We start from the raw sequence: 12,404 nt of genomic DNA, 5'->3' as shown, positions 1-12,404 counted from the left end.
TTGTACACTTGTTATAATCAGTGCGGTACATTTGTTATAATCACGATGGTATACTTGTTATAATCACGGTGGTACACTTGTTATAATCACGGTGGTATACTTGTTATAATCACGGTGGTACACTTGTAATCACGGTGGTACATTTGTTATAATCACTCTGGTATACTTGTTATAATCAGTGCGGTACATTTGTTATAATCACGATGGTATACTTGTTATAATCACGGTGGTACACTTGTTATAATCACGGCGGTACACTTGTTATAATCACTTGGGTATACTTGTTATAATCACAGTGGTACACTTGTTATAATCACGGCGGTACACTTGTAATCACGGCGGTAAATTTGTTGTGATCATGACGGTACACTTAAAGATAATAACATTAAGATGGCGCTAATTTTAGGTCCGCAATATTTATTATAAGATGGATTTTATATTTCGTTTGCAAAAAACGGTTCTTTATTATCATTGCATTCCTACTCGCATCAAAGACGCCATATTGAAGGTTTCGGGACTTTAAAAACATATGCTATACTACAATAAGTTGTAGAATATGTTCTTGAAATAAATGCCCACATTTGTACAGATAAGCGATATAAATTCGGTGTCCATGTTACATGGTTATTATGGCCGTAAGTACCTGGAACCATTACGTAAAAAGGCCAATGAGAAGTACGTGTAAATCTTACGTGTTACTGTTATGTTTGCACGTGTAAAACATGGTCGTACCCGCCTTCGATAATTGCCTTCCAATATTAAGGCAAATGGTTGCACGTCAGCTCCTCGATATCCTCTAATAAAAAAGTGTGCTTTCCTGAAATGTGGATAAATTATTCAGCGTCTACAATTGTCAATGGTACTTTTAAAATTCTGTGTAGAAATAACGATATCTTAGTACGCAGCAGCGGTGCTCGTTCCGTATGACCGTATTGTCGTCATTTCACACACGGTGCTGCACGTAAACATTATTATAGATGTTTTCTGGGAAATGTTAACTTCAATTGAAGTCGTAACTATACGGTCCCATCTAAGATAAGTAAATCTACAAACATCTATCAATACACTAGTCATCTTTTCTTGGGCGCTCATGTCACGTGTACTCTTGTTAAGCGCATGTTCTGTAATTAAACCCATGACAAATACTAAAATGCGTACTTTCGACATTAATGTTGCACCGAAATTCATTCTTACAAATTACCTTACAAAAATACGTTCGAAGACTTTAAATAACAACAGCTGGAGCGGTGGGTTACAAATCGTCCGTGGGGATCCCAAGTTTGTTCAGAAGTATCACGGTTTATATTATATAGTATGGCGTTTTTCAGTCAAAAGGTCGGTGATATGGCGACAAAATGGCGTTATTCATTTGAAACCGACATCGGCAATCCGACAACGAAGTGATGACTTTCCTGTAAATTCAAACGTGTGATATACGCGAAGATATTTAAGATTGCTTACTTAGCCATGTGTCGGTTGAATAATGGGGTGTGTAGATTGAATGTTGTGGTATTCAAATAAACCATACTTAGCCATGTGTAGGTTGAATTCTGCGGTAATCACTTGAACCATACTTAGCTATATGTAGGTTGAATTCTGTTGTATTCATGTGAACCATACTTAGCCATGTGTAGGTGGAATTCTGTTGTATTCATGTGAACCATACTTAGCTATATGTAGGTTGAATTCTGTAGTAATCATGTGAACCATACTTAGCCATGTGTAGGTTGAATTCTGTTGTATTCATGTGAACCATATTTAGCCTTGTGTAGGTTGAATTCTGTAGTAATCATGTGAACTATACTTAGCCATGTGTAGGTTGAATTCTGTTGTATTCTCGTGAACCATACTTAGCCATGTGTAGGTTGAATTCTGTGGTAATCACGTGAACCATAATTAGCCATGTGTAGGTTGAATTCTGTGGTAATCACGTGAACCATAATTAGCTATATGTAGGTTGAATTCTGTTGTATTCATGTGAACCATACTTAGCCATGTGTTATTCATGTGAACCATACTTAGCCATGTGTAGGTTGAATTCTGTTGTATTCATGTGAACCATACTTAGCCATGTGTAGGTTGAATTCTGTTGTATTCATGTGAACCATACTTAGCCATCTGTAGGTTGAATTCTGTTGTATTCATGTGAACCATATTTAGCCTTATGTAGGTTGAATTCTGTTGTATTCATGTGAACCATACTTAGCCATGTGTAGGTTGAATTCTGTTGTATTCATGTGAACCATACTTAGCCATGTGTAGGTTGAATTCTGTTGTATTCATGTGAACCATATTTAGCTATATGTAGGTTGAATTCTGTGTTATTCATGTGAACCATATTTAGCCTTGTGTAGGTTGAATTCTGTAGTAATCATGTGAACCATACTTAGCCATGTGTAGGTTGAATTCTGTTGTATTCATGTGAACCATACTTAGCCATGTGTAGGTTGAATTCTGTTGTATTCATGTGAACCATACTTAGCCATGTGTAGGTTGAATTCTGTTGTATTCATGTGAACCATACTTAGCCATGTGTAGGTTGAATTCTGTTGTATTCATGTGAACCATACTTAGCCATGTGTAGGTTGAATTCTGTTGTATTCATGTGAACCATACTTAGCCATGTGTAGGTTGAATTCTGTGTTAATCACGTGACCCATATTTAGCTATATGTAGATTGAATTCTGTTGTATTCATGTGAACCATACTTAGCCATCTGTAGGTTGAATTCTGTTGTATTCATGTGAACCATACTTAGCCATGTGTAGGTTGAATTCTGTTGTATTCATGTGAACCATACTTAGCCATGTGTAGGTTGAATTCTGTTGTAATCATGTGAACCATACTTAGCCATGTGTAGGTTGAATTCTGTTGTATTCATGTGAACCATACTTAGCCATGTGTAGGTTGAATTCTGTTGTATTCATGTGAACCATACTTAGCCATGTGTAGGTTGAATTCTGTTGTATTCATGTGAACCATACTTAGCCATGTGTTGGTTGAATTTTGTTGTATTTATTTGAACCATACTTAGCCATGTGTAGGTTGAATTCTGTTGTATTCATGTGAACCATATTTAGCCTTGTGTAGATTGAATTCTGTAGTATTCATGTGAACCATACTTAGCCATGTGTAGGTTGAATTCTGTTGTATTCATGTGAACCATACTTAGCCATGTGTAGGTTGAATTCTGTTGTATTCATGTGAACCATATTTAGCCATGTGTAGGTTGAATTCTGTTGTATTCTCGTGAACCATACTTAGCCATGTGTAGGTTGAATTCTGTGTTAATCACGTGAACCATATTTAGCTATATGTAGGTTGAATTCTGTTGTATTCATGTGAACCATACTTAGCCATCTGTAGGTTGAATTCTGTGGTAATCACGTGAACCATACTTAGCCATGTGTAGGTTGAATTCTGTTGTATTCTCGTGAACCATACTTAGCCATGTGTAGGTTGAATTCTGTTGTATTCATGTGAACAATACCTGTAGGTTGAATTCTGTTGTATTCATGTGAACAATACCTAGCCATCTGTAGGTTGAATTCTGTTGTATTCATTTGAACCATATTTAGCCTTTTGTAGATTGAATTCTGTGGTAATCACGTGAACCATACTTAGCCATGTGTAGGTTGAATTCTGTTGTATTCATGTGAACCATACTTAGCCATGTGTAGGTTGAATTCTGTTGTATTCTCGTGAACCATACTTAGCCATGTGTAGGTTGAATTCTGTTGTATTCTGTTGTAATCATGTGAACCATACTTAGCCATGTGTAGGTTGAATTCTGTTGTATTCATGTGAACCATACTTCGCCATGTGTAGGTTGAATTCTGTTGTATTCATTTGAACCATACTTAGCCATGTGTAGGTTGAATTCTGTTGTATTCATGTGAACCATACTTAGCCATGTGTATGTTGAATTTTGTTGTATTCATTTGAATCATACTTAGCCATGTGTAGGTTGAATTCTGTTGTATTCATGTGAACCATACTTAGCCATCTGTAGGTTGAATTCTGTTGTATTCATGTGAACAATACTTAGCCATCTGTAGGTTGAATTCTGTGGTAATCACGTGAACCATACTTAGCCATGTGTAGGTTGCATTCTGCTGTATTCTCTTGTACCATACTTAGCCATGTGTAGGTTGAATTCTGTGGTAATCACGTGAACCATAATTAGCTATATGTAGGTTGAATTCTGTTGTATTCATGTGAACCATACTTAGCCATGTGTAGGTTGAATTCTGTTGTATTCATTTGAACCATATTTAGCCTTGTGTAGATTGAATTCTGTAGTAATCATGTGAACCATACTTAGCCATGTGTAGGTTGAATTCTGTTGTATTCATGTGAACCATACTTAGCCATGGGTGGGTTGAATTCTGTTGTATTCATGTGAACCATACTTAGCTATATGTAGGTTGAATTCTGTGTTATTCACGTGAACCATATTTAGCTATATGTAGGTTGAATTCTGTTGTATTCATGTGAACATACTTGGAACCATATTTAGCCATGTGTAGGTTGAATTCTGTTGTATTCATGAACCATAGCCATGTGTAGATTGAATTCTGTAGTAATCATCTGAAATATACTTAGCCATGTGTAGGTTGAATTCTGTTAATCATGTATTCATGTGTAGGTTGAACCATACTTAGCCATGTGTAGGTTGAATTCTGTTGTATTCATGTGAACCATACTTAGCCATGTGTAGGTTGAATTCTGTTGTATTCATGTGAACCATACTTAGCCATGTGTAGGTTGAATTCTGTGGTAATCACGTGAACCATATTTAGCTATATGTAGGTTGAATTCTGTTGTATTCATGTGAACCATACTTAGCCATCTGTAGGTTGAATTCTGTTGTATTCATGTGAACCATACTTAGCCATGTGTAGGTTGAATTCTGTTGTATTCATGTGAACCATACTTAGCAGGTTGAATTCCATATTTGAGGTAGGTTGAATTCTGTTGTATTCATGTGAACCATACTTAGCCATCTGTAGGTTGAATTCTGTTGTATTCATGTGAACCATACTTAGCCATCTGTAGGTTGAATTCTGTTGTATTCCTGTGAACTATACTTAGCCATGTGTAGGTGGAATTCTGTGGTAATCACGTGAACCATATTTAGCTATATGTAGGTTGAATTCTGTTGTATTCATGTGAACCATATTTAGCCTTGTGTAGATTGAATTCTGTAGTAATCATGTGAACTATACTTAGCCATGTGTAGGTTGAATTCTGTTGTATTCATGTGAACCATACTTAGCCATGTGTAGGTTGAATTCTGTTGTATTCATGTGAACCATATTTAGCCATGTGTAGGTTGAATTCTATTGTATTCATGTGAACCTTACTTATCTATGTGTAGGTTGAATTCTGATGTATTCATGTGAACCATACTTAGCGATGTACGCCACTAAGCGATACACTCTTAACGATTAGCCAGATTAAACTTTAGTATCCCCTACTCAAGAAACTTTGCTTTGCCACCTACAGCAGCGTTTGCACGTGTACCAATGATAAATCATACAAGTGGTCATAATGTACTTAATATGTCACTTCGAATACTGACAATTACTGAAAGATGGCTATGGTAGTATGACATACAAGTAGTAGCTTCATCTTTTAACGTCAGTAATTCTGTTATTTCTCTGTTATTGTAGCGTCTGAACCAAACCTGGTATGTTGTCGAGCGTCCCAGGTCTGACAGACCTTTAAAGACTACAGAGAGAGAGAAGATAGACTGATGTACAGACAGGCAAGGCAAGTCCCATTCACAAATACCAACAGGCTCAGAGGACAGGGGAACGTCGATGTTCGCATTAGCCAGTAAGACTTGGCTGTCGCCAAACAGTAAAATGTCCTTTGTTGACTGGAAGGAGTAAACAAGCAAGATTGCATCGGGCACGTAATCACCGGATATGGACTATTTCGTCTTGGAGAAGTCTCCAATGGTCTGATGGGAGTCGCTTTTTATTTCTTATTACTGTGTCGACCTTTAGTTGTTTCGCTTTCCGATGCCATCCATTGGCATATCGGACTGTCCTGATGGATGACGACGCCAAACCACACGGAGCCTGCCGTGTGTAAGACTATCAACAAGAAGTGATAGAGGTGCTTTTGTGACATGCATTGTCACCAATGATGAATCCAATGGAGTATATGTGAAACTATATCGAACAAAAAGTCGATGATCGGGATTCAACATGCCAAACAATTGGAGAAATACGTGCTGAATTGATTCAGGAATGACCCGTTTCCTTAGAACAAGTTTCAGCGTCTGGTCAATGGTATTAGATGACGGGCACAAGTATTTAACAGAAGTGTGGTGGCTATACCCGATATTGACATCTTCATACTCAATAAAACTCGTTTATTTGTTAATTTTCTTGATCAAGTAACAAGTATTGGTGATTTGATTACGTATCGTTGATTAGAGATAGTTAAAGTCAAACTTTTTGTTAGACTTTGGGGATATTTTTTGAGCGCGTCTTTTTTAAATGATCCAGTTCCAGTTCTGTTAAGTTCTTTCCGCCATCTTGAATTGTCCCATCCGGACCATATACACGTCAGTGGTTATGATCAGTTATAAGCCGCTTTTGAATCAGTTAATCTCTAGTATACTTAGTAGTACGTGTTTTCACACCTGGTCAGCACTCGGTAGTACGAGGTTTCACACGCGGTCAGGTTCTTCAACACTCGGAAGTACGAGGTTTCGCACGTGGTCAGGTTCTTCAACACTCGGTAGTAAGAGGTTTCACACGCGGTCAGGATCTTCAACACTCGGTAGTACACGCGGTTAGATTCGTGTATAGTTGGAGGTATAGGATTTAACACGCGGTTAGATTCGTGTATAGTTGGAGGTATGGGGTTTAACACGCGGTTAGATTCGTGTATAGTTGTAGGTATGGGGTTTAACACGCGGTTAGATTCGTGTATAGTTGGAGGTATGGGGTTTAACACGCGGTTAGATTCGTGTATAGTTGGAGGTATGGGGTTTAACACGCGGTTAGATTCGTGTATACTTGGAGGTATGGGATTTAACACGCGGTTAGATTCGTGTATACTTGGAGGTTTGGGGATTTACACGCGGTTACATTAGTGTAAACTTGGAGATTTGGGGTTTTACACGCGGTTAGATTCAGGTATACTTGGAGGTTTGGGGTTTTACATGCGGTTAGATTCGTGTATACTTGGATGTTTGGGGTTTAACACGCGGTTAGATTAGTGTATACTTGGAGGTTTGGGGATTTACACGCGGTTAGATTAGTGTAAACTTGGAGATTTGGGGTTTTACACGCGGTTAGATTCAGGTATACTTGAAGGTTTTGGGTTTTACACGCGGTTAGATTCAGGTATACTTGGAGGTTTTGGGTTTTACATGCGGTTAGATTCGTGTATACTTGGATGTTTGGGGTTTAACACGCGGTTAGATTAGTGTATACTTGGAGGTTTTTGGTTTTACACGCGGTTAGATTCAGGTATACTTAGAGGTTTTGGTTTTTACATGCGGTTTGATTTGTGTATACTTGGAGGTATGGGATTTAACACGCGGTTAGATTCGTGTATACTTGGAGGTATGGGATTTAACACGCGGTTAGATTCGTGTATACTTGGAGGTATGGGATTTAACACGCGGTTAGATTCGTGTATACTTGGAGGTATGGGGTTTAACACGCGGTTAGATTCGTGTATACTTGGAGGTATGGGATTTAACACGCGGTTAGATTCGTGTATACTTGGAGGTATGGGGTTTAACACGCGGTTAGATTCGTGTATACTTGGAGGTATGGGATTTAACACGCGGTTAGATTCGTGTATACTTGGAGGTATGGGATTTAACACGCGGTTAGATTCGTGTATACTTGGAGGTATGGGGTTTAACACGCGGTTAGATTCGTGTATAGTTGGAGGTATGGGGTTTAACACGCGGTTAGATTCGTGTATAGTTGGAGGTATGGGGTTTAACACGCGGTTAGATTCGTGTATACTTGGAGGTATGGGATTTAACACGCGGTTAGATTCGTGTATACTTGGAGGTTTGGGGATTTACACGCGGTTACATTAGTGTAAACTTGGAGATTTGGGGTTTTACACGCGGTTAGATTCAGGTATACTTGGAGGTTTGGGGTTTTACATGCGGTTAGATTCGTGTATACTTGGATGTTTGGGGTTTAACACGCGGTTAGATTAGTGTATACTTGGAGGTTTGGGGATTTACACGCGGTTAGATTAGTGTAAACTTGGAGATTTGGGGTTTTACACGCGGTTAGATTCAGGTATACTTGAAGGTTTTGGGTTTTACACGCGGTTAGATTCAGGTATACTTGAAGGTTTTGGGTTTTACACGCGGTTAGATTCAGGTATACTTGGAGGTTTTGGGTTTTACATGCGGTTAGATTCGTGTATACTTGGATGTTTGGGGTTTAACACGCGGTTAGATTAGTGTATACTTGGAGGTTTTTGGTTTTACACGCGGTTAGATTTAGGTATACTTAGAGGTTTTGGTTTTTACATGCGGTTTGATTTGTGTATACTTGGAGGTATGGGATTTAACACGCGGTTAGATTCGTGTATACTTGGAGGTATGGGATTTAACACGCGGTTAGATTCGTGTATACTTGGAGGTATGGGATTTAACACGCGGTTAGATTCGTGTATACTTGGAGGTATGGGGTTTAACACGCGGTTAGATTCGTGTATACTTGGAGGTATGGGATTTAACACGCGGTTAGATTCGTGTATACTTGGAGGTATGGGATTTAACACGCGGTTAGATTAGTGTATACTTGGAGGTATGGGGTTTAACACGCGGTTAGATTCGTGTATACTTGGAGGTATGGGATTTAACACGCGGTTAGATTAGTGTATACTTGGAGGTTTGGGGATTTACATGCGGTTAGATTCGTGTATACTTGGATGTTTGGGGTTTAACACGCGGTTAGATTCGTGTATACTTGGATGTATGGGATTTAACACGCGGTTAGATTAGTGTATACTTGGAGGTTTGGGGATTTACATGCGGTTAGATTCGTGTATACTTGGAGGTATGGGATTTAACACGCGGTTAGATTCGTGTATACTTGGAGGTTTTGGGTTTTTTACACGCGGTTAGATTCGTGTATACATGGAGGTATGGGGTTTTACACGCGGTTAGATTCGTGTATTCGTGTATACTTGGAGATTTGGGGTTTTACACGCGATTAGATTCGTGTATACTTGGAGGTATGGGATTTTACACGCGGTTTGATTCTTGTAAACATGGAGGTATGGGTTTTTACACGCGGTTAGATTCGTGCATACTTGGAGGTTTGGGGTTTTACACGCGGTTAGATTAGTGTATACTTGGAGGTTTGGGGTTTTGCACGCGGTTAGATTTGTGTGTATTTGGAGGTTTGCGATTTTTACACACGGTTAGATTCGTGAAATCCATGTGCAGTTGTGGGGTGAAAGATACCTTCTGTTGTATTATTAAAACCTTCTTTTACTCATAACACAACGCGTAGTTCACAAAATACCTCAATTAAAAAAGAATATTTCATTCGTCTCTTTACTGAGGTAGATACAACCCTTTGTCATAAAGTGATAAATTTAGACCAAACAACTTTCCTAAATTTTATTATGATCATCTGTATGCAGCTTATCAGACATCTTTGGTAAACATCTTCCGTTTTACGTGTAGAAGGTTGTCCTAATTATTCTCTACGTGCCGCGTGATACATTCACCATTTCACAAAGTGACAAATGCACACACAAAAACACAAAAACCATGAAACAGCTCCTTTATATCGACGTGTATATAAGCTGATGACCTAATGTGTCATTAGATTCAGAATAACAAAAGTTGGTTTTTTTTTATATTTTTTAACGATGAAGACGCCGATGACAGCTGTTCCTAGATGACTTGGATTGATAGTTGCAATATTACCGATAACTTTTATACAGCATCGACTAGAAAGTCTAATTACATGTATGAATTTACATGTCATAATAACAAACTCGCTCAGGCTTCGCCCAGTTAATTGGAAACGTAAGGACGGTAAGCAGTGGGCTTATTTGTGGATAAAAGGAAACAAACAGGGGAGCATTCTCTGAAATAATTCACAAAGCTGACATTTACTAAAACAAAGAATTTGAATGTGAAGTTGAAAAGCAATTCATCCTAACAGAATGGTCATAAAAGGTTAAAGTAAGGGGAATGGATTTATCACGTGACAGAGCTATTGTTCACGAGAAGTTACACTCTACAATATACCGGAATTGTTCTATCATGTGTTTCTTTGACATAGCTGTCGTACACAAGATGTTACACTCTGCAGTGTACCGAAATAGCTTTATCACGTGACATAGCTGTCGTACACAAGATGTTACACTCTGCAGTGTACCGAAATGGCTTTATCACGTGACATAGCTGTCGTACACAAGATGTTACACTTCGCAGTGTACCGAAATGGCTTTATCACGTGACATAGCTGTCGTACACAAGATGTTACACTTCGCAGTGTACCGAAATGGCTTTATCACGTGACATAGCTATCGTACACAGGATGTTACACTTCGCAGTGTACCGAAATGGCTTTATCACGTGACATAGCTATCGTACACAAGATGTTACACTTCGCAGTGTACCGAAATGGCTTTATCACGTGACATAGCTATCGTACACAAGATGTTACACTTCGCAGTGTACCGAAATGGCTTTATCACGTGACATAGCTATCGTACACAAGATGTTACACTCTGCAGTGTACCGAAATGGCTTTATCACGTGACATAGCTGTCGTACACAAGATGTTACACTTCGCAGTGTACCGAAATGGCTTTATCACGTGACATAGCTATCGTACACAAGATGTTACACTCTGCAGTGTACCGAAATGGCTTTATCACGTGACATAGCTGTCGTACACAAGATGTTACACTCTGCAGTGTACCGAAATGGCTTTATCACGTGACATAGCTATCGTACACAAGATGTTACACTCTGCAGTGTACCGAAATGGCTTTATCACGTGACATAGCTGTCGTACACAAGATGTTACACTCTGCAGTGTACCGAAATGGCTTTATCACGTGACATAGCTATCGTACACAAGATGTTACACTCTGCAGTGTACCGAAATGGCTTTATCACGTGACATAGCTGTCGTACACAAGATGCTACACTCTGCAGTGTGCCGAAATGGCCGAAGAGCTATCGTGTACGAGATGAACCGGAATAGTTTACCATCGTACACGAGAAGCTCTACTCTATAGAATATCGGAATGGTTTTATCACGTGACAGAACCGTCGTACACGAGAAGCTCTACTCTGTAGAATATCGGAATGGTTTTATCACGTGACAGAACCATCGTACACGAGAAGCTCTACTCTATAGAATATCGGAATGGTTTTATCACGTGACAGAACCATCGTACACGAGAAGCTCTACTCTATAGTATATCGGAATGGTTTTATCACGTGACAGAACCATCGTTCAAGAGAAGCTCTACTCTATAGAATATCGGAATGGTTTTATGACGTGACTGAACTGTCATACACGAGAAGCTCTACTCTATAGTATATCGGAATGGTTTTATGACGTGACAGAACCATCGTACACGAGAAGCTCTACTCTATAGTATATCGGAATGGTTTTATGACGTGACAGAACCATCGTACACGAGAAGCTCTACTCTATAGTATATCGGAATGGTTTTATGACGTGACAGAACCATCGTTCAAGAGAAGCTCTACTCTATAGAATATCGGAATGGTTTTATGACGTGACAGAACCATCGTTCAAGAGAAGCTCTACTCTGTAGAATATCGGAATGGTTTTATGACGTGACAGAACCATCGTACACGAGAAGCTCTACTCTGTAGAATATCGGAATGGTTTTATGACGTGACAGAACCGTCGTACAAGAGAAGCTCTACTCTATAGTATATCGGAATGGTTTTATGACGTGACAGAACCATCGTACACGAGAAGCTCTACTCTATAGTATATCGGAATGGTTTTATGACGTGACAGAACCATCGTACACGAGAAGCTCTACTCTATAGTATATCGGAATGGTTTTATGACGTGACAGAACCATCGTTCAAGAGAAGCTCTACTCTATAGTATATCGGAATGGTTTTATGACGTGACAGAACCGTCGCACACGAGAAGCTCTACTCTGTATGACGTGACAGAACCATCGTTCAAGAGAAGCTCTACTCTGCAGAATATCGGAATGGTTTTATGACGTGACTGAACTGTCATACACGAGAAGCTCTACTCTATAGAATATCGGAATGGTTTTATGACGTGACTGAACTGTCATACACGAGAAGCTCTACTCTATAGTATATCTGAATGGTTTTATGACGTGACAGAACCACCGTACACGAGAAGCTCTACTCT

At 39.1% G+C, this 12,404-nt stretch overlaps 1 protein-coding gene across 1 annotated transcript; it reads left to right on the top strand.

Annotated features, from left to right (window-relative positions):
* Window positions 1-7,519: 7,519 nt before the first annotated feature.
* Window positions 7,520-8,794, top strand: LOC132550629 (uncharacterized). Its single transcript, XM_060214721.1, has 2 exons — window positions 7,520-8,051; window positions 8,556-8,794. The coding sequence occupies exons 1-2, from the start codon at window positions 7,520-7,522 to the stop codon at window positions 8,792-8,794; spliced, it is 771 nt and encodes a 256-aa protein (XP_060070704.1).
* The last annotated feature ends 3,610 nt before the right edge of the window (window positions 8,795-12,404 follow it).

Source organism: Ylistrum balloti, unplaced genomic scaffold (assembly GCF_031769215.1).
Source record: "Ylistrum balloti isolate Yb309-2 unplaced genomic scaffold, AGI_CSIRO_Ybal_v1 Utg370136, whole genome shotgun sequence".
In the NCBI taxonomy this organism is placed as follows: domain Eukaryota; kingdom Metazoa; phylum Mollusca; class Bivalvia; order Pectinida; family Pectinidae; genus Ylistrum; species Ylistrum balloti.
Note: the sequence above shows the minus strand (reverse complement) of the source record. Positions and strands in the feature narration are given on the sequence as shown.